This window comes from Neodiprion pinetum, chromosome 2 (assembly GCF_021155775.2).
Source record: "Neodiprion pinetum isolate iyNeoPine1 chromosome 2, iyNeoPine1.2, whole genome shotgun sequence".
Lineage (NCBI taxonomy): Eukaryota > Metazoa > Arthropoda > Insecta > Hymenoptera > Diprionidae > Neodiprion > Neodiprion pinetum.
Genome location: NC_060233.1, coordinates 7,980,463 through 8,003,919, shown reverse-complemented (window position 1 = coordinate 8,003,919; position 23,457 = coordinate 7,980,463). Strand labels below are relative to the sequence as shown.

The 23,457-nt window shown below is 38.4% G+C and overlaps 1 protein-coding gene and 1 long non-coding RNA gene across 3 annotated transcripts in view; both read right to left on the bottom strand.

Moving 5' to 3' along the window:
- Window positions 1–811: 811 nt before the first annotated feature.
- SLO2 (slowpoke 2) overlaps window positions 812–23,457 on the bottom strand; it is a 145,673-nt gene continuing 123,027 nt past the window's right edge. The window contains exons 8-23 of one of the 2 annotated variants that reach the window (XM_046614138.2): window positions 19,122–19,305; window positions 16,715–16,879; window positions 16,355–16,575; window positions 15,733–15,930; window positions 15,377–15,603; window positions 14,782–15,231; window positions 13,096–13,257; window positions 12,867–13,020; window positions 11,256–11,361; window positions 11,031–11,158; window positions 10,695–10,946; window positions 10,385–10,556; window positions 8,976–9,161; window positions 8,418–8,549; window positions 7,607–7,720; window positions 812–6,715 (exon numbers count right to left, since the gene is read on the bottom strand). In XM_046614138.2, coding sequence (XP_046470094.1) covers window positions 5,831–6,715; window positions 7,607–7,720; window positions 8,418–8,549; window positions 8,976–9,161; window positions 10,385–10,556; window positions 10,695–10,946; window positions 11,031–11,158; window positions 11,256–11,361; window positions 12,867–13,020; window positions 13,096–13,257; window positions 14,782–15,231; window positions 15,377–15,603; window positions 15,733–15,930; window positions 16,355–16,575; window positions 16,715–16,879; window positions 19,122–19,305 — 3,736 coding nt within the window. In that variant the 3' untranslated portion in view covers window positions 812–5,830. The remainder of the gene's footprint in view (window positions 6,716–7,606; window positions 7,721–8,417; window positions 8,550–8,975; window positions 9,162–10,384; window positions 10,557–10,694; window positions 10,947–11,030; window positions 11,159–11,255; window positions 11,362–12,866; window positions 13,021–13,095; window positions 13,258–14,781; window positions 15,232–15,376; window positions 15,604–15,732; window positions 15,931–16,354; window positions 16,576–16,714; window positions 16,880–19,121; window positions 19,306–23,457) is intronic. The other variant, XM_069133764.1, reaches the window with a different exon arrangement.
- Window positions 14,056–14,403, bottom strand: LOC138190484 (uncharacterized). Its single transcript, XR_011176474.1, has 3 exons — window positions 14,360–14,403; window positions 14,192–14,260; window positions 14,056–14,093 (listed from the first exon to the last, which is right to left on the bottom strand). It is a non-coding gene; the product is annotated as an uncharacterized lncRNA (long non-coding RNA).

The following is a 23,457-nucleotide window of genomic DNA, read 5'->3' as shown; positions in this document are numbered from 1 at the left end:
CTGAGTTCCTGGGGGTCCAATTAGTCAGGAAAGGGTCATTTGAATCGAATCTGGGACCAAAAATTTTTCGGCTAAAAAAAAAGCAAGGCTAACCCCTTTGCATTTTTGGCAAAAATTTTCGCGATTTTGAAAAGGGCTGGAATAAAGACTTTCATGCACCATTCCGACGTAATTTTGCGAGAGAAATCGATTGGGCGCAGTCCCAATACGCTGCGATCAACGCATCAAAAGTTACAGCCGAAAAACGAGAACCTGTGTTTTCGACATTTTTCAGCAGGTGCTTTTTCCTTCGTAACTTCTCTCCTGTTGATCCCACGCTGTTTTCGCTGCGTTTTCTGAGTTCCAGGGGGTTCAATTTGTCAGAAAATGGTCGTACAATTCGAATCTTAGAACAAAAATTTTTGGCTCCGAAAATGAAGAAAAAAGTAAGGCTAACACCTATGCGTTTTTGGCAGAAGTTTCTGCGATTCTGAAAAGTGCTGGAATAAATTCTTTCTGGCACTATTTCGACGTAATTTCGCCAGAAAAAGCGATCGGACGGAGTCCGAATACGCTGCGAGCAGCGAATCCAAAGTGACATACGAAATACGCAAAAATCCCCCCTCATTGTTCCAGCTGTTGGTACCATGGTCATACAGGTCTCGAAACTTCTTTGGAATGGGTAGATCGTTTCTACGACACTACTGTTGTATCATGTTACAGTGTCGAAGACACCATGATAGTTCACTAGTCACCACTTGGTTCGTTGCGATCATCATGCTTAGCATGCCAGGATACAAGTTTATGATAGTGTATGTAATTACAATCATAATGCCAATAGAATAACTTTTATTATGCCAGTTTCACAAAAGATTCGGTGAATAGTACATCTATCTAATAATTAATCTCATGTCATGTTTCTGATCATTCAATTCGAATCCTCATATCCATTCTGACACCATTTGTGCAAATCAAGATACAGTATTACTCTCAGTTTACAATTCAGCACTGATCATTTTCTGAGTCGTACACACTTTTACGGTTAATGATTATCTATATGTACAATTTCATCCACACAGTTATCACATTATGGATCTGTTACGCTTCAATACAATTCGTCAACGGTAAGGTTTACTTCAGGTTTTTTTTTGAACCCTGAAGTATAACGATCTTAGAATTTCATAAATTTCCCGCGACATACTCTATCCTAAATATTTGGCACCTCAGTTGAAATATAACTTTGATGACAGTATACTTGGTTTCGCGAGATTTTTCGTATTAAGTGTGGTTTAAAAACTCAAAAATATGGTGCAATCAATGTCACATTTCAGTGTCAACTGAATTTCCTCTTTGAATGTAAGCTAAGAAAAGGTACATTTGCAGTCTCACTGTAAGGTGCCACATGAACTCGTCTATTATCTAAAGTAATTCAAGTTTGAATTTAAATGTAATTGATTTGAACTGTGATTTACCAAAAAGGTATTACATACTCATTTTATGTAATCGACGATAAACAATTTTAATTAACCATCGAAATAGACAAAACAAACATATTTCATTAATTTGACTAATGTTAAGATATTTATTAGCTAGGAAAGGTATAACAATTTAATATCCGCTGCATGTGTACATCGAACAAACTTCCTTATCGTTGAAATTAACGCTGAAGTTCTTACACTTTTCGAACGAAACCCACCATAGCTTCAACTCGACTATACTGGGTCTGTTTCAACTCCATTGAACTGTTTCATTAGCTGAAAGGAACGTCAGGAATCAAATAGGAACGATACGACAAAATGTATTTCATCATACGTACCATAGCGCTGAAAACCATCGTAGGTTCAAATTTGAACCATTGGTGACATTCAAGGATTAAACTGATCGATTGCTGCAATCTCTGAATGGTAAAGTAAGTAATAAATAAGATAATGCTTAAACCTGGATCTAGAAAAACAAAAAAGTTTCAATTTCCGTCGTATTGTTTTTGCACTGTTATTTCAATGAAAAATTTCTCCATGTTTTCAAACACGGTAATGAAGCGTTTTTTGTACCGCGTTAAATACTATAACGTCAACAGTAAATTATTATTTATTCCTCTGGATTACCAAGAAAATACATATTAACTATATGTTATAATTATAAATAACTTTGTTCAATAATACTCTTTCTTACGTATGATAATAATATAATATAATTCAATATAATATGTATATAATACATGTTGTCAATGTTTGAAAATGTAATTGTATAAAAATTATAACTTCATGTTTAGGCTCTGACGATAGATAGTATTGAGTTTCGTGCTCAGGTTGAGTTTCTCTACACAAGCTTACGGTAAGTGTGTAATCGTCAATTGCCGATAATGTTTGTCTATTGTCAGGGCCTACACATAACGATGAATTACGAAGAATTATACTTTGTAAATTGGTCACAGTGAGCCAGCATAATGCCATTGGCTTTAAGCAGATTGTTTCCGGTGCGGAAAGTGTTTATTCGCGTACCTTTTATTTTCCATTTGGCAAGGATGTAAGTAATTGTATAAACATCGCGGATTGTCAGAAATAAATTGTGAATGTTGTGATTAATATCTCTTATATCACGATTATCTTGAATCTTTGAATAAACGAGGGAAAATGTGCGATTGATTTTGGTTTTACAAAACACAGTTTACATTAAATTCATTAGCTAATCTGGGCTCTTCTGATGATTTAGAAATGTCTGTTGCAATCCTAGGATAGCATACCCAAGTAGCACAGAGATGAATGATTGACACTGAAAAAGAAAAAAAAAATATGAACAGTAGTTGACCATATTATATGCCGATAAAAGTTGATCGTGAATTATCGTCATTGAATAATTATGGTCGAGGGGAAATTTGAAATTTAAATAACAAAGCAAAAGTTTTTTTGCTCGATCTCTGCATTAATTTTTAATTTATTCATAGTCATTTCGAAGCTTAGATGAAAAGTTATGACTTTACGATTTTTTACCCTTATAATTCAATTCATTTATTTCCGTTGATTTTAAATCGACCTGAGATATAGGTAAAAAATAATAAGCATCTCAAGTCACGAGTGCTACCTGGATATGTGTAATTAAGGTAAAACACATTCTAACAAGTCGGCCAACATGTTACACGTATATATTATAACACGTGTACATGCTGTGTATCTATATGAATATTGTACGTATGTTCGTTAAACTTTCGAAGTAAAATTTTTCTCACAAATATTAAATAACCGTCAATATTTTTCATGCGCATGCAGTAAGTCAATTATAGGTATATAATATATTGGAAATGCACATAATAGGAGTGTTGGAATGTCTCGGTATAATTTATACTTTATATATTATATATGCCGTACTGTATTTTATGTAGAGACTGAATTGCAATCTGTTGTCTATGTGTATAATATACATAACATCTAAGCAGAATGGAAATGGCCCCTTACGATTTTCTTTTCCTTTCATTGTATTATTTGGTAAAAACGTGATGGCGATTTCGTTCCGGTTATGACAATTTTACGATGCTATTTATACCAGCAAAATCGAGTTGAATTTCTATGATGCTGTGCGTGCCAATTTTCCCTTGACACTTAGCTTTACAAAACAATATAAGTAATCGTGAATATCAATGTTACGGCCCTTGCCAATCGCAGAGACGCTCCCCACGGAGTTTATTGATAAAAAATCTTTACATGTATAAGTTGTTATACCCTAATTTGGAGATAAATATGGCCGAGTATAAAATCAGTTGAGAACGCCTCTGCATTATCAAGTCTGACAGTCGTGGTCATGACCTATAATACTCATACCGATAAATACAAAAATAAAATATAAACATATCATCTATCTAAGCTAATATTATACTTCTTCTCGCGCGTTTCGAGTAATAAATTTTATAATATGTTATTTCTTAAATATAATTCTTTTTGAAAAGAGCAGCCAAATTTTTCTTACTCAAGTCCAATCAGACCACATTCCATAATTATACATCACTTGTTCTCTTTCACTTAACATTTTCATCGTAATTTATTAACTCGTTCTAAAAAGCTTGCAAAATTCTAATAGATTCTATAAATATATATTCGCCTACAACTGTCTTAGAGAGTTTATAAAAGATTAGTATCATTTCTATTTCTTTCCCATCTACGAAACCTCTTGTTGAAAGCTCAAGGATCGAGGGCCGTTTCTTCTTTGCTTTCAGTTAAAATTCATCCTCCAAGATTGTCCAGAGGATCAATTTCAACCGACAGGATTTGAAAATTAGCCCTGGAAGTCCGGAAATTTCAAGTTCAAGAGAAAATTTTCAAGTGGATCTCAATCATTTTACCGTTTCATTCCGCTTGAATAATTAACTCGCGAATCGCCAGTCTGTTGTACTTTGGAATTGTACGTAATTTTCACAAACAAGTCAAATTCCGCGTACACTAATCCGGATTTCCGAATATGTTCAATGTGAAATTGGACGAAAGAGATTTGAAAGTTGGGTAAGAAAAAAAAAATAACACCATATTTCTTTTTTTTTTTTCAATACAGTAACGTACGTGTAGACATAGCGTATTATATATATTAATTCTATCCTCTCATGATATGAATTACATGGTCACACTCTTCTATTCTCATAGTATAAAAATGATCAAGTCGTGGAGTCTTCTTAATATAATTGTACGTCTAATGGAATTACGTGCTAGAATAATCTAATATATTTCGAGTTATTGTGGTATTACATTTGCCATATAAAATAGGGCTGGGTAAACCAGCTTGTGCACCGATACTCGCAGTAAATATCCGACCGAATTTAACAGATCATTTATAGCTTATAATGTAACGAAGGTATAAGGGTACCGGCCAATTATACGTAATCTCTGAGCTATAGATGAAAATTTGACGAACAGTACCTGCATAGAAATTGGCAGCTTTTCGAGGGAGTTCACAGGAGGAATCATAAAACGTTCAAAACTCTGAGACGTGTTTAGAAATTTAGTTTATCGGCAGGACGCAATAAACATCCCAGTGTTTTAATGGTAAAAACATTTCTCTGAATACCCATTTTGAATCATTGCGGAAATTTTGTACTTTCTCAGCAATATTTTCCATACAATACGCGTCTGAAAGTCGAAGGGAACAGTTTTTTTTCTTTGCAAAAGTCACTATACGCGAAATATACTTATTGTCGGATATTTTCTGTTGCTGGCCAATTTTTTTCGAGTGTTTCTGAATTTCTATATAATTTTGCGAAACCATTTGCAACGAAGCGATTTAATGTTATTCGATGTACGTGAAAAAGGTAAAAATAAAGTCATACAATCCGTTTTCCCTAATGCAGAAATTCATTTCAAAGAGTGCTTCAGAGAATCTTCTTTCCCAGAGTTGAGAGTTTCTATTTCATTATCGTAGCTCGATAATTGTTTACCCTTTTCGCCTTATTGTGTTATTGTCGGGAAAAAAAGAAATAAATATTATAAGCTTTAAGTCATAGCTCTCTAAGCCATATGTTAAAACACATCGCATCACGATCTGTGCCGTGATTCGATGTATTTTCTATTAATTTTATTTCACATTTCAAGATATATGCTCCCCTAGCACAAATACGTCGGAGTAAGTCTTGGTAGTAACGAATCAGGCTAGTATCCATTATTATTTCGGCTAGCCAAATTGATTTCACGTGTCTCGAAAAAAATCGATATTTTCTAACGCGTCCAACTTTGCTAGTTACTCTTCCGCGCCATGAGAGTTAAAACTTTGAGACTCGTACGTTGTGCGGATAGAATTTGTTGCCTATGTGGGAACGTTATAGCCATTTATTCCGAACTACGCTAGAGAGTCGGCGTCCCCACATAAGGTTGTATCATACTATCGTCCCCTGGATGTGTTGGGGGTCCTGCGAACTCCCTTGAATTTGCATCGGAGGTCCCATCGGACTCTGGATCGATGGTGGATCGTAAAGACCTCCCAGGGAGCCACCGAGGCCGGCACCAAGCGAGGGGCCCAAACTGCCCCCCATCGCTGACAGGGAAGGCAGTCCTACATCGAGGATTCCGGTGTTACTAGCGCCACCTCCGGGAGTTCCCTCTTCCGGCGGAGTGACCTCTAAGCCGATAGAGCCGTTCAGAGCAATTTTAATTGGATTGTGATTCGAAGGGTGAGACAGGGCGCCCAGACCTATGTCTTCGAGGCTACTTTTCCGTCTGGTCGTCAGACCTTGTCTGAGAGAATTGCTTCGTCGGAGTAAAATGTCATCGACTACCCTCAACGAATTAGAACGGCCCCGGAGCTGACCGGCTACAGTGGGACTGTCCGGTAAAGAGAGAGAATTTGATTTCGTATTTCCAAGAGGTGGCGCTCTAGCCAACCCAATCCCCGAACCTCGCCGGCTCCCAGGGCCGCCACCAATTCCTGCCGAGGCAACCGCTGCGCTCATCTGGGCGACCAGTTGAGCAGAGCAGAAGCTAATGTTACTTTTCCGCCTAGAATTGTGTCTCTCGAATGTCTTTTGGGCGGAGAACGGACTGGGGCGCACTAAATACACTATATCCCCTTCTTCTAGTTTCAAGTCACAGCTAGGGTTGATTATCACATAAGATAGCGAGTTTCGTTTCTCCGACACGTCGTCGTAGTCAGCGACGGGTAGATTCAGGGATTCCATTCTCGATCGCACCAGGTTCGCTATCTCCGCTCGTTCTATTTGTTGGGCGTGGTTGTCTCGCGCTTCGTCCCCAAGGCTTACCGAGTACTGAAAAAACCAATAATTTCTTGCGTCACGATATGCGAGGCTACTAACGTTTTCCACTGTACGTATACAAAGTGAAATCCTATCGACTGCATTGTACGTCGTCTGCTAAAACTCAATGTTTGCCATGGCAACCAACTGTCTCTGACCTTAAAATTTTTTACAGCTGTGCTCAATTCGCAACTGTCAAAATTTTTAAGGTTAGATACAGTTGGTTGCCCTGGCAAACAGCCGCTCTCAGATTCTAGCGCATGCGCGTTAAATCTTAGGAAACGATAAACCATTCGGTCTTTAGGAATTCAATACTTATATTGCATGTATAACAGCAGTATTTATATAAAGCGGTGCATCGCAGTGTTACAAAGTACGTCACTAGTACAATATACGTATAGCATCAGAACAGTGGCGTGGAAATAATAATCCGATCGAATTACCCTTTTCAAATTTTTTTACTAAAAGATAAGTTTTAAGTAGATATATTATATGTGACTTAAATCACTTGGACACTATTCGTTAAATATACGAAAATAATGTTTAAATATTGATATTTACAAACACTGAGAAGTTATTTGCTTTTTTTCAAATACCTCGAAGCCCAATGTAAGCTGCTAAAGTAGCCAACCCGAAATAGCGATGAATACTACGTAACATATAGTTATTAACTACAGGTAAACAACTGCATCTATGTTGACGAGACTGTGATAAAATATAACGACATCGGTTGGTCTGCCTTTCGCATGACGCGGATTGCGGACAACATGCAAAGCATCCGACTTAGGCGGATAACAAGTGAAAAAGTTTGACGTGCACAAAGGCGCGTGCTTTCAAATTGTGGTGAGAAATGGTGTGCGGACCAAGAGAAGGAAAAAAAAAAGAAACCACATCAATACTCACGGCAGAGGCACCTTTGTCACGTGTAGCGCAATTAGCTAAGCAAGATGCAGCGGCTGAATATCGGGCTTTATATGTTACCCCAACGCCAGTGTCGCTCTCTGCGTCTGAGTCAGCCTGTTGAATGACAAGCAATTCTACCCTTACTACAAACCAGCCACTCTCAGCAACATATAAACGGCGTACACGGGGTCGAAGTCGCAGTTACCAGTGTTTATAATTAGTCCTGTAATATCCCGCGATTTTACAGTTTTTGGAGGTTTTTATCGCGACCAGAAGTCGAAGAACCACGGTTTGTTCATACGAGTTTCTGCTTGCCTCCACGAATTTTCTTTGTGAAGATAAAAAATTTTTTTTTTCTTCACATTCCATGCTCAACATAATTATGGTAAAATACATTCGTCCAGGTAGTGTTTAGGATTGATTAGGATAGTCTCTGTATAGGGCCCGTTACTATGATCGCTGTACAATTGTTAACAGGAATTATTGCATGCAATTGCAAGAGTTTCGGACGTACAACTGTCTTTACAGTGTGAGCTGTTTCTCATGACGAGGAATGGTATGTGATTTTTAATGATAATCCGTGGTTTAATGTTACACGATCATTCTCTTTCACGACCTTCATGATCAAATGGACCTTAGATCTGTATACAGCTGACATAAAATGATTTCTTTTCGAGATGCTTATGCACGAAATGGATCAAGAACCCAGCCATGCGCTACTCACAGGTAATGTTCACACTTGGCCTTCTAAAAATGTCTTCCATAACAATTAAAAGAGGATTTCATTTAACAGCTCAATTTTATGAATTACCTGCGAAGTTTCTGTTGCCGTTGTATCCTGAGTTCTGTAAATACCGATCGGTATTTCGCATGTCGTGGAACACAGTTTCTGGTACAGACGACCGTAAGTTCTGATCCACATGTCATCCTTTGCTATCCTCATCTAGATCACAGTAATTAAATTAATCAGGAGAATGAGCGATAATAAACGAATATGAATTATGGTAATTTTCACGAAATAAGCGTTGATCAATGAAACCGATTAAATTTCACTCCATACTAAAAACTGCGTTAGACTTTTACGAGAGGTCAATCACCCGTCAATTTGATGTACACCTGATTTCAAGATTACAAAGATTTCAGATGATTTCAGAAGATTTCAGAAGATTTCAAAAGATTATAAAAGACTTCATGGGATTCATTTTAAAAGATTTCGGAGATATCAAAATATTTCAAGAGATTTCAGAATCTTTCATGAAATTTCAAAAATTACACAAAATTTCAGGTGATTTCAAAGATTTCAAGAGATTTCATGTAAATATAGAATTTTAATTGCACGAGTCAATTGGATGAAACGTGAAGAGCTTACAGAGGTAAGAAAGCCGGATCCTGGTGCCTGATCCACTCCCAAAAGTAGCCTGACGAACGTGATGACGTAATCTTTGACGAAAGCTTGATACAACAGCGTGTCGAGCATTGAAGCGCTGAAGACACTCCCAGCTGCGAACGGCAGGCGAAACATGTACGATATGTGTGATCCCCGTTCTTTTTCTTTCTAAGAATTATAGTGAAAATATTGTATCAGCATAGAACTGGAAACTCGTGTTTTACGAATCATCCTTATCATCGTTATAAATTATTTCCAGTAAAACTTTTCTAATAATGTATATTGTAAGCAGTAATATTAGATAACGAACTTGTTAGCACAATAAGAAAACTCACGCTTCAAGGATGAAAAATTGTCAAGTTATTGAATTTACCACCGCAATGTCAGCTAATTAATCAATCATATATATCAATGGAGAAACAATTATCGGACAAAATAACTTGAAATATAAACAGAATAGTATGAGAGACGTTCAGATAATAGAAAATATTGTTAAACAGTATTGTTGTCCTTCGAGTTAATAAAGTACTCATTCACATATAATTATTATATCTATAATAGAAGTGTTTAATGGGTTGATCGGAGAATGCTGGAAACCGAATACTTTATGGAGTACCATGCTAGTAAAAATCAGAGCAGCACACACCACAAAACTACGCAGAATCTTCTACTGTACAAAAAAAAAAACTCACCACGTCAAGATTTCAATGCAGGTATAGAGTAGTTACGCATACATATTTACACAAGTGTGTTCTTTATTTGCAGAAAATTCTAAAATCTGAGCTTTATGCCAACGAGGCTATGTAAAATACAATTTTTCGATCTGCATATGGAGAGAGATGTATTTCTAATTCACATCGTCTAATTGTAAAGCTGACGTCTGCATTGTCGATACGCTATTTCCCGATAATCACTATGAATTTTTTACCTTGTCAACAACACGGTGTAGTTCAATATCATTCCAAAGATTGTCGACTAGGTATGTACTATGGAAAATAAAACAGAAGAACCAAGGCGAACAGCATCTAATTGTCTATTTAAGCAACGATCCAAACTAGTGCCTTTAACTCTATTAAGTTTAATCACTGCATTGGCCAACCACCAAAGCTCCAATTTCCTTATTCAGTTTTATGAAATTTTAAACAAAGTCCTCGGATTTTCGTTTGATTTTAAGCACGAATTTCTTTCAAAATTTACCACCGTGAAGATGACGCATGATCTGAAACTTCTTTTCTTCAAACAACCTGTTTTTGGATGGTTTTATGAAAACGCGAATGAGGAAAGTAGGGCTAGAGTGCGGAGCGAGGTGTGTTTGTGTAATAATTTTACAGTTTTTAGGCGAATAAATCAGTCAGTCATATCAGAGATCAGAGTGAGTGATATTATGTTACCGGGGAGCCCATCGGAGGCTCATCGGAGTAGTTGTCACCGGAAGTAGTACTGAGGAGTACCTTTTCCATTTTGCTGAGATGAAGGGCATATTTGTCGTGAGCACGAAACTGCATAAACCTCATGTTGCTGGATTGGGACAGCTCCGTTATGCTTTTTATGCTAGGGAAGAATCTGTCAAAGCACAAGAAGAGAATCGACAATGAATGCAATTGAAGCAAATTCGTTGCGTGGTGGGATAAATCTCACTGTGCATACGACGATGCAAAGTGATCTTTCAAGTTCATATCGAGGAGTAAGTACTATCTTTACTTGAACATTGTCTGCACTGCGACGATGGTGTTACAGTCAGCCAGGGTATCTTCTTCGGCTGAATTGCTCAGCTCTTTATTTACAACTACAACATTTTCGGCCAGCGTGATACCCGCTCGCAACAGATCGTCCAAACAGTCGATGGATCCCAACATCCAGTAGATCAGTGGAAAATATGATACCGCATCGAGGAATGCGATTTCCGGCCGCCTTTCCAAAAGCAGAATTATTGGGTTCAACGATGTTTTCGATCTGAAAGAGGACGCGATACGATTACTGCAGAATTTCTGCGATCAATAATAAACGGATGGTTGCAACAAATACATCGCTGTTTACCTAAAATGGGCCCTTAACGGAATTATGAAATTGTATATTCCATTGCTGGCATAATCTGCCGCTAATATAATTGTTTTATTCTGCCAGTTATATTCTTTCGCGTTTCGATATGAACAATGTTCACAGACCTGAAATTAATTTCACACCTTCAGTCAATTCTTTATATCAATATACACGAGGTTCAGTTCGGGTAAAACATTTCAGTAGTAAGTAATTTGATCATACCTGTGCAAGTTGTAAACAACAGAGTGGCTTTTTCTCTTTGAGAAGGTAGCACAGGGTCGGAGAGACTCCTATAAACGGTGACACTGGTGGAAAGCCCTTCACTATCCTGTAACATTATTTTGAGTAAGATTCGATTAGGAGTTTTGAAACAGATTGCAAATATACCTCATAAATTCAACGCTCAGACACGTGGTGTTTACTGGCTCTTACATGTCGATGCGAAATAGTTGTGTGCAGATAATCTCAAATACAGCGTGCGTGCAATATCAAAGAAATGGTGTAATAATAATTGTGTCATTGAATCGAGACCAACATATCGCAGAGTAAACTGTGAGTTAACGCGAGTGTAACACGTTTAGTAATACCTGCACTTTAGATCAGTTCGATAATCAAGTTTCATTCTAAAGTTATTAATGCTCGTTTGAATCAAAGTGTATATTCAATATTACAGCAATAGTGAATCTTGTACGGTTACCAAAATTTTTTAATAATTATGAAGTTCAGAACTTACCCTCTGAGGCTGTGGTTGCCGAATTGTGGTAATGCAATGTAGATAAAGTGCGACAAGTCGCACACAAAGGTGATGCAGGGAAGACATCAAAACATCCACAGGGTTATAAGGTGTCAGGCAGGACAGCATCAAACAGCAATGCAACAGCACATCGATAGACATCAAGATATCGGAAGGATTAATCGGTGTGCGAAGGATGTGTGGGTCATGATGGAAATGGATGTGACAAGAATTATAAGATACGGTGTCGAGTTGATACGTATACACTTCTAGAAGATATTGCGTGTTTTAAAATTCTTAACTAGACTTTGTGGACTCGAACGTCCTATCTATCTAATTGGAAGTAAAAAATTTTGGTACATGTATAACTACGTTACTAAAAGTGATTCGCGGCGTTAATTCGTAGTCCTAGACAAAAGAGGAATATTTATGGTAAAGAAAAGATCTTTACTCTGTTCTTAAATTGAAACAATTACCGTCATTCTTGATTGAACTACGACAATGTCACGGCTTGGTGTTTCACGAAATTTCTATGATTGTTTATTGTACAGATAATAGAAGATATCACAATTAGGCGTTCATTCATGCTTGCGTGCACGACAGAGTGCATGTATGCATGTGCAGGACGTGAAATATTTCGAAAAGTCAAAGAACCAGTTACAGTCTTTAATAAGATATACTGAAAATGGTACAATAAGTATACAATCGTAACGAAAAAGAGTCGAAACGCTTGCGGTAATTGTCTACGAAAGACGGTGGATGGTTTAGCCTGTTTCAAGCCAGAGATAGAATTTGCAAGTAGAGAAAACTCGTGGTAATAAAAAGATTGACTAGCAAAACTAACGATCCGTATCACCGTTTTCCAAGTTCGAGTATTAAACTTTTGCAGGTTGTTGTATGATAACTTAAAATAGTCACCTTATATTCTAGATAGCATTTGGACAAGTGCATTTCTCAATCCTGAAGACTAGTCGATTCTATGTGCAGTAATATTTATGAAACTCAACTTTTCAACAACATAAAAACGAAGAATTTGATGCCACATTATCGAATAAAATGATACAATTCAGAGCAGATAGTACCTGAGAAAAATTACTTACGCAATCTTTTCACTAGGCGATCGCCATGGAACATCGTCGTCCATCTCATCTTCGGATTCGTCACCTTCGTGATCCAATGATTCTTGACCGGGAAGATGCAACGTTGAACTTGTCAGCATATCCGGTACAGGCAATATGCTGGGTCGTCGGCTCCCTGAGGTGTCGTATCAAAACGTCATTATATGTAACCTGCCAATTAGAAACGTTCTAATGAAATCTCAGTACCGACCTCTTCTCTGCGTTAGTATTTCCGGACTGAGGAGATTAGGATTAGGGTCGACGGATCTTGGTACATCCAAATGATTTCCAGTTATCGGCGTTTGCGGGGTCGATCCACCTTCTTTCAGACACTGTCGCGAGTCCCCCATGCCTCCAGGATCGAGGTACATAGCTAGAGTACAATCAAGAGCATTCGTTAATATCAAGTTTGCCAAGATTTAATTAACCAAAATCTTCGCCATAAAATGTTATAAATGATGAGTGTGTTACGTGAGTGTCTGCGTTTGTATCATTATTGATATTACGGTATGAATATGCATAGGTACCCATGTTAACGTTGAGATGAAAAAAAGAGTTCTTTGTTAGATACAATCTTGTTAAAAACAATGAGTGGTTTATTGCTTCAGAGTGGATCTGAATAGTCGATATGGGGAAGAAAAAAATTGTTGAAATTTGCAAATATCGACCGCAATAGATTGCATTTTATGCACTAATGATGCACAAGGGTGCACGTGCAAGAATCGTTTGGGAAAACGATAAATCTATAATTGTAAAAAAGTACGATTATTTCGTTACATTCATTTTATGGCGTGAGATCTTTGTAATGATATGTATAGCATATTATGTAGGATGTTGATAGTAGTGGATGCGAGTTTGTTGTATATTTTTTAATACATTCCAGGGCTCAGCAAACATGTAAAGCAACATCTAAATATGCATAGTTTTCGGGCGATATATGTATTCATTTGTGATTGATACGAATTTGTTCCATTCTTTTTTTTTGTTTTTTTTTTTATACTACACGTACATATAAGGTTCGTATTACTATATAGAGAGTTGACAATAATATCCTGTACAACATCAACATTCAAATTAGTTACACATACGAATGAAAAGTATGTGGACCTTAAAGCTACGAACAGATACATTCCAATGTCCTTGTAGATACACATACACATGTAGATGATCCTCTTTGAATGATGTATGAATTAGACGGGAACGCACCAGCTGTCAATGGAGTACCAATTTCAATTATGATGCACAGATTAAATCTGCAAAATAATTATTCCGCTTTAGAGAATAATATTAAAATATCCTTTTGTCACTTATTGTCCATTGGTACTTGACCGCCGTGATAAGCTGAACTAATCGACCGACCTGAAGAGTGTGATTATCTATGGAATAACGAGTAGATTTCAAGGATGTATCGTATGTTTTTGCTTGTTGTTTGAATAAAACGACTAAGGTTCATTGGGCAATTAATCGATCTATACCTTTTACCTATAAATCTTCTACGTCAACATGTCCCCCAATTCGATTTCTACATCTAAAGTGTTACTAAAACGTTCTCGATACTGGAAAGTAAGGATTTTTTACGAACAAAGGACAAATGACGACTCTCGACGATCGATGTACCGAAACAGTATATCCACGACTTTTCACGCCGTATGTACACTGTGATAAAAAAAATCGGTTTGGTCAATGGTTGTCACTCGACTAATATCTGAAATTTAATTTCCGAGTAGATAACAAAAACGATTCCACAGTAGTTAGATTTTGGTCGATTCTTTCACCTGGCAGATCGCCACCTCGAACCTACGAACGGAGTTAATGCCGATGAGAAAATCTAGGGCAGAATGTGGGTGGTTCGTATAGCGATAAGTGAAACGAAAGCAGAGGCGCATGCAACACTCACGGTGGACATCGGATGCGAGTAGGTTGAGGTGTTGGTGAAGTGTAGGCGTGCTAAGGGGGACCTGCAAGATAACCTGGGGAGGCATTGAGGCCAGGCTCGCAGCTTGGCCTTTGCCCTCCACCTGGTTTCCAGTGCAGGCCTTGGGTACTTCACTCAGCGTGTTAGAACTGTTGTGATGGCGGTGAGTGTGATCCTCTGGACAGACGTTCATTGCAGTACCATTCCCTCCTTGTGAAGATGCAGTTGTTATCGCGTCCCCGCCCCTTGTCGCGCCGCCACTTCCGACATTTCCGGCAGGTGCTGGAGTGTCCGACTTCGTCTCAACGACGACTTGGTTTGGCTCCGATATTAGTCCGCTCTGATGATTCGCCACAACGAAGGCAGAGTTTTCTTCTTTCGTTATACTCATGTAGTAGCAGGTGTCTGTCTTCTTCATTATGTGGCGTGGACCTGTTACAACGAATGTTGCAGACATCAACACACATCGCACTTGCTCGTATGAAATGCTCGGTAATTTTCCGATCGTCGATAACCATGGATTTTGAAAATTTCTACACAAATTGTACGATTTCGTTTCATGGGATTGGAGTATCACCTGGATTAAGCAAAATTGTGTCCTCGTAGAACTCCGGCAGTTCGGCAGGGCGAACAGCGACCAATGCAACCCCGTATTTTCTATGACTATGAAAGGACGCGTAGGTGAACGATTTACCCTCGTATTCGCCGAAAAATCTGCTGTCCCCAAGAATAATGTGATATATTTCGTTACCGGAACACTTTCCGTATAGCCTGTGCCATTCTTCTTGCGATTGTTGGCCTTCTCTGAAACAAGTCCGAGTGTAGCCGTACAAAAATTTTTCAATCATCAACCGAACTACGCGACAATGTGACGAATTAAAAACAGTCATAATTTTTCTTCCGCATCTCCATGCTCGTTCGCATCATACTCACTGTCCCCTGGAAGTATGAAGCAGCAACGTGACGAGTGTCGAGGCCCCGGGACACGTACAATTGTTGGCTAGTAGAGCGTATTTGAATTCATCCTCGCACACGACGTGTTCCGCGAATTTTACATGGAGTTTGTTCTCCGGACGAAAAATTTGGACGTATTGCGGAACCGCCGGTGCGAAGTCTTTCACCGCCCATGACCTGTGAAATTGAAATGGCCAAATGAAGACTTGACGCATCGCAATGAGCGTGTCAGTCTTATCCAAAGATATGGACCAACAAAAATCCCGGGTAATGAACGCAGCTTGTTCCAACAATTTTATTGGTAGGTATACCAGGCCAGTTTTGGATACAGATTCCCATACCGACACTTACCGCCACTTAGCGAAGACACGAACCGTTTTTTAGAGTTTAAGTTGATCAGAGTGGGGATATCCCTCGTCGTCGAACATTCTAGAAAAAGGTTTGCGTCTTGGCTAAGTGGTGGTAAATGTCGGTAAGGGAATCTGTATCTAGAACAGGGCTCGTATCCCTACTAATATTCAGAATATCTTTCCGGCACATATTTCCGGTGTTGGGAAGGTTATCTACAACACTATTTTTGGAAATTCCTTGTATCGTTTACCTGAGTATCGTGTGCTCGTCAGCAGCAGTTTTGTCGGCGTAGTTTCGAGCCGCCAGAACGAAGCATGCTTCAGCCTCGTTCATTCGAGCCCTGGCAAGGTCTCCGTCCTTCAGACACGAGCCTTGGATGTAAATTACCCTCTGTGCCCAAATCGGGACTTGTAGGATCATCCTCATCGTGGTATCGAGCTCCATAGGGGAGAGAAGAACGACGTAGTAGTCCTGGAGGTGCCAATGGTTTGTTTAAATCAAGCGGATGAGAATCCGTTGGAAAGATTCTGTTACTTCAGACAATTACTGTCACACTGACGACGATTTCGCCCGGCGATAGGCTCATGTTGTGAATCCTTATAAAACTCACCTGTAGCAGCGGATGAGCGTAAAATTCGTTCAAAAAATCCATTATCGTATCGGCCTGCAATGTCGTGCTGCATACGACCACATGCTTTTCGCTTTGAGCTCTATGCGATGAATAGGAACCCCCGAGTTTTTGTCTCTCCATCCACGTGAAGGCCAGTTGCTCGAACTATCGACAGGTCAAGAGTTAATAATGGCCGCCTAGATTTATTCTACGGCATTAGCGTGGAAATATTTAAGCAACCAGCATTGTCTGTCAGGAATCGAGCAAGGCGAGAAGATATAGAAATTAAATTGATCGAGTAAATTTGGCAATGAATTGAGGCCACTCGAATTATCCAAATTACACAATACTTCAATCTGTTTGAATAATCCCGTATCACTGCTAGTTTTCTTTTTTTGCTTTTTTTTGCATCAAATAAAGAAGATATTTAACATTCAATTATTTCAAATCGTCCATTCGGAGTATACATTGGATATTTCGAAAAATACCTATCCATATTTATTCATTTTTTACCAAACGTGGATTAACCAAGCCTTGAATATCACACGTTCTCCTCTCGTATTATACATACATTCAATATATTTCACTGTCAAACAATCGCAGAGCTCGGTTGAAAATAGGATGGAAAAACTAAGAATAGAACAATCGGAATCGGGGGTAAGCCTCGTTGTCTCTGGAGCGGAATAATAATAATATAGCCTTCAATTACGTAGTCAAAATTAGACCACCGCCTTTGATGAAAGCCGGAGATGCAAGCGCCTGAAATTTGCTTTATATTCTCCGAAAAATTTCCTGAACAGGCAAAGGTGATTGATTGATAAACGCAAAAGTATTGGTTATGGTTAAAAATAATAAAAATAATCATTATGCTGATATAACGATGATGGAACAATGGCATCGAGAATGAAGGATGGAATGACAGTAATGCGATGGTGTGTTAGTCTATCTGCCGAGGGAATCTTCCCAGGTGTAAAATCGATTTTGTCCCCATGGTTATAGGTATTTTTATGGAAAGGTCGTTAGCCACGTCAGACATAACGAAAGTTCAGCAACAGTTAGGACGTTTATATCTTCAATGTCATTGAAATTAACGCGTTCCCAATGTTTATACTCCATGTACACATTTCACAGGTTCTGCGTCAATTCTTTGATAGAAAACACGCGTACAGTGTTGAACTCTACCGAATGTATATTAAGTGCAGAATTTTCGCAAACCGTTGATCAAATTGCTGATTGAAAAGTTTCAGGTACAATATTGCAGTTTACACAATACTGAAATCCATTAATGTCAGCCAAAAGCTCTATTATTTTTCAAAATCTACGATACGTCTGTTAAAATGTCATTAGATCATCAGAGAAACGTAACGTTAAATTTGCTTTTGTTGAATCATTTTATTCATCGACAGAATTTAATAATAAAAATTAAGTTAAATTATTGAGTGGATCGTTTGAGATTCACGACAAACGGTTGAAAAGAGAATATTTCATTGTTTAAAATAGACGGTTTGGTCAGCCCTCTGATCCCGTCTATATTTTCGTATAGGATAACTTTTCATTGTGCACGCATACCTTTGTTACGTGTATATAATTTAGGGGGATTTTGTGCGGGGTTGCACCTCGCGGTTAACGAAAATTTCGACGGATATTGCTATTTGCCGTTTACGCATGCCGATAGCGATGATCATCAAAGTTTCACTCCGTTGACCCGAATAGGGGAATAATTCCCCTCGCCTGTACACTATCTAGGGATTTAATGAATCGGAATTTGTACCGAAAAAGATTATCTCTACGGCCTTTCAATCGCGTTATGGTCACTCGTAATATATTTTCTTGTAACTTCTGCGATAATTTGATATTGACACGGCAATAAATTGACGTTAAAGCCTTATTTAAGTGATAAAATACAGTAAATCGAAGAAACAAATTCAATGTCGCACTAACCAGAAAATGTATTATTGACTTACGCTAAATAATTACTTGTAACAAAAATTTCTCGCAATTCCAACAACATTACGATAATACCAATGCTGATTGAAATTCTCTGAATTAAAACTGTAACAAATAACACTTTAATCGGTGTAAAATGTAGGCACTGGAGTCATTCGTCTGTCCTGCTTTGGGCGCACCGACGTTTTATATTCAGGATCGAAGGATCTCTCAATATTCGTGTTCGAAACGGGGCGGTTCATAAAAACTTGGTCGATAAAAATTCGGTGGCGCAAGATTGTTCGTCGATTGGTAAATAGCGAGGTAAAAAAATATGAATGCAGACGTAAGGATTGCCGTTTTTAAATCCCCGTCCAGCCTGTACCCGGCTATTTCCACGATTCTCGCAAAAAGCTCCGATCGTTCCAAAGGATTTGAAATTGTTTTGTTTTAAAAAAATTTCAATAAAGAATCGAGTTACCTGAGTCGGAAGTACGATAAGGGCGACGCAGATCATGATGACCATGTAGAGTTGAGATGGCCAGATGTCGGGTACGAAATCGCCGTAGCCGACAGTTGAAAATGTCACGACGACGTAGTAGGTACTCTGAAAGAGGTTGAGGTGTCTGTGCCCTGCGCGTTGGAAGTGCTGGATTCCGCAAACGCTGAAATCAGGAAAAGAATCGGTTTTCTTTAACGGTTTGGTACTGTTTTTCCTTTTTTTCTTTCGGTTTCTCTATTTTCAGAGAAAAATGGAAGTTATTGTAATCATCCCGAAAATCAAAAGTTGAGTTTTCATTAGATCTCCATATTTTGAAGTTTAGAGAATCATCTCCAGTGATTATCAGATGGACGTCTGTGTGTATGTACGTATGTGATAAAAATTTTTGTCCGACGATATCTCGAGAAACGAGTCAGCGGATTTCAATGATTTTCGTCTCAATCAACGCGGTTTTTCAAAACTTGGAACTGTTTAGATTTTGGCTTTGATCCGTTCGGTACTTTTTCAATTATTCAAGTAACAAGATTCCAAAGAAATCAAATAAACATGATGATATCTTGAGAATGGATGAATGGATTTGAATAAAAATTGGTACGGTGAGGTTTTTTGGGTCGGTAACTACGAATCCAAGTTCAGACCTCCAAAATTTGTAATTGCGGATCCATTACAGTGATGCAAAATAAAAAAAATCGTCATATTTTCACGTAATATGGTACCTGAGGGCGTTAAATCGTTAATCACAAATCTGAATTTGTAGTTCGAAATTAAAATGGATATTCTTCTTATTTTTTTTCTATGAACTTTAAACCTGCAGTGGGAGAAAAACGGTAAGTACGAGGGCTGGCTCGTGGCCAGTCCAAAGCCGCTTGTTTTCGTTCCGTTTCTCGCCCCTCTTTTTAAATATCGCGGCACAGGGCACAAAGCCCTTTTATTCTCCAGCTTTGTAGATAACATAATAATATTGAAGTTCGAAATAAAAGGCACGAGGAAAAACCAGGAGCTCGGACCACTGCGCGGGACGAAATCGAGGGTCGAGTCTCGGGGGAGTGAAATTTCACGCATCAACCGCACTCGAAAAGCTCCGAATGAACCCAACGCCCGATTGTTCTTCAGAATCCGCAGCGAGAATTGAGGCGAGGAACACGAGCAATGAGCTTTTCAACTCCACACCTCGGTGATCATATTATGTGCAGCATACCTCAAGGTTGAGGAGCTTTCTCCAGATTCTCCTTATCGTCTTGTTCTCACTCTGTGCCTTCCGCCCTCCCCGCTTTGCTGTGATTTTATTTCACCAAAAGAAGAAGGCACGAATGAATAGATTTTCGACCATCTTCAAGGGACTCGAAACGAAGAATCGATATCCAAGCTTTTGTTTACAATCCGGCAAGTACGAGTATCTATTTTTTGTTTATTCCTGACTCAATCGTAATGTTCACTTTTTTTTTTATACCTGAAAAGCGGGACGAAAGTGGCATATTATTCCCTAGCACTTTTCTCCCTCGCGAATTCCTTTTTCAGTTTTTCTGGTTTACTTTCTTTCTTTTTCATTTTGAACTACATCTCTCCGTATCATTATAAATTTTCAATGTTATTATACTTTCAGACTGATAGATCACACTTACACATAAAAGGAAAACACGTTCAAGTCAATAACGTGGCCCGAGTTGAGTCGGGAATAAAGTCTTACACGTAACAGAGGAATAAAATTCGATTATTCCCTTGTTACATAATGTACTATTATTTTCGAAGAGATCTTCGTAGCTTAAGAATAAAATAATTCGATAAAAACGCAGGGCACTACTGTCTCCTAATAAAATTCCCAAAAAGCATCGACTCCTTAACGCGTTAAAGAATTTCCTCTTGCGATGACCTCAATTTAGCGTTAAATTTATTCGCGCGAGCTTTTTTTCACCAGGTTATATCGTTTCGCGCGTTATGCCTTGATGACACACTACGTTTGCTTTCTACGTTCCTACGCCTGTTGTGAGCATCTGTCGCGATTCGGGGGGAGAGAAAGGTGGGAAGGGGATGATGGTTCGGGGCGCGACGGTCCATTAAAGCGTCTCAGAAAACCGCGAGCCTGACGCGAAATGAACAAGCCTTTTCGGCTAGCCGACTTGAAAGGAACGGCTCAAAAGCGCCGTTGGCTGTGTCTCGAGACTCGACGTACATCATTTTATATACTCAAAAACATATCCCATCGCTCAGACGACTGTCCTTCCTTATTTTCTTTTTCTTTCATACGTCACACGTAATCTGCACGGTACACAAAACTCGGTAAATATATATATGTATATCTGTATATATACGTTCTACGTAATGATAGTTTCAAGGCGAAACGATAAGGCTGTTTAGCATCGCAGGAAACGGATATCCGAATGTTAATTTATGCGGTAAAATTTCGGCTGCTAGACGCCCCGCGATCAAAACAACTTAGGGGTTGAAACGCGCACAAATCCGAGTCGTATTTGAGAGTTGGGTACATTTTTTTAACGTATAATGACCGGAGGTATTTATAAATTTTATTAAATGTATTATGCACGCTGGGTGATGAACATGAAAAAAAAAAAAGAAAAGGACAACAGTAGAGAGAAGTATAACAATTTGCATATCATATTTTCATCGAGAATCTTTTACTAATCTTTTCACAAGCTGATTTATTTTTTCACCCGTACGCGCCTCGATCACTTTTCGTATTTCATTTTTCGATTACGCATCTATTCGACGAATTAATGTTTGCTCACAATCAGCTTCTGATTTTACCACGGTACGGTATTGTAACGATTTAACACGGCTGCAGCTTTTTACGCACATTTTATTTACCCGACATAACATTGAGAAGTTAGTTTTAAACTCGTCTGCGCGAAGCTTTTGAGAATGAAAACAAAAAATTACGATGCATGGACTTTTCTCCCTTCTCATGGTTGAAATTAATTACAGCTTCACGTGTTTACACATGCTTTTTATTTTTTTATTTACTGTGAAATTATTTACGTGCAAAAGTTCTGTTGTGTATTATGCAATACAGCTATGCGGATAATTCGATACGACAAGAAACAGAGGGCGGTATTTTCACGGTTGAAATTTCATCCGCGGCTTGGATTATAAATCACGATTATAAATCCACGAGTCGACCCTTTGCCCCAAAACTATTCGACAACCCTTAATTCCTAATACTTGCGACTCCGAAAGGGTCGATTCTTGGCTGCACAGAGGACGCTTAAATATTAATGTACTTACAAGACTCGAGAAGAATCACGCGGTGACGAACGGAGGTGGAGATTGAATTGTTTCAAGATAATTTCAACAATTTTCATCCCCTGATGAACAGTAATAATCTTCATATTTTCTCGGCAGCAAAACGGAGCTCAGGATTAATGATAATTGTTGTTAATAATTGACTGCAGAAGGACAAAAGAAGCTTGGAGCAAGAATTGTAGATTTTAAAATCGACAAATTTTCGATTGTGATAAAATTTCAAGTATATTAACAGTAAAGTTTGATAAAATTGTTCTTTTTTCTTTACTTACTCAGATTACAAAACTCATCATACCTTTTATGTCATAGCTGATGAAACATACGACATTTTTTGATCCGATTTGTTACATTCCGGATTTAACAAAACATTTCATTCACCGGTATCAGTTAGAACCCTTTCTAAAAAAGAAGAATAAACCACAGATAGTTTTACGTGGCTGTTACGGTAGCGTAGAGAAAGAAAAAATGGTGAAAAAGAAAACAAGAAGCAAAAAAATCATTGCAATAAACGTCACCGTTCCTTCTTTCTTGTATATTCGGAAAAGGTGACACAATTTCGTGACTGCTAGGGGTTTATGCAAATTTTCCGTTCCGTTTCTGCCACTACGTGGTTAACGTTTATTTTCCGTTCTCGTCCTCTTTCTGTATCGCGGATTTTCAACGGCTGGCATGAAAATCTCTAAATTACACCGCCGCCATCCAAGAAAATCACGTCGAGGTAAAATCGCACGAGTGCATATTGTACATACATACATACATATATATATATAGATAGGTAACATTTGTGTAGCATGGACATATATTTATAGATACATGGGTAGTATCCAAGCAGTGGGAATTTTATGGGCGAAAGGCGTTTGCACCGTGCCACAGATTTTTGAAACGAGTTTCCAGGTTACCTTCAAACCTTGTACCACCCTACCGTTTTTTCTCATCACCTTATATCATCGTCAATTTTTTACTTAAGCCTGTATTTTTTCGCGTTCAGCGGTTGAAAAAGTAGCTGAGAACTTCGCCTTGATGAGGTGTCAATTTATTTCCGGATTCGCAACGTAAA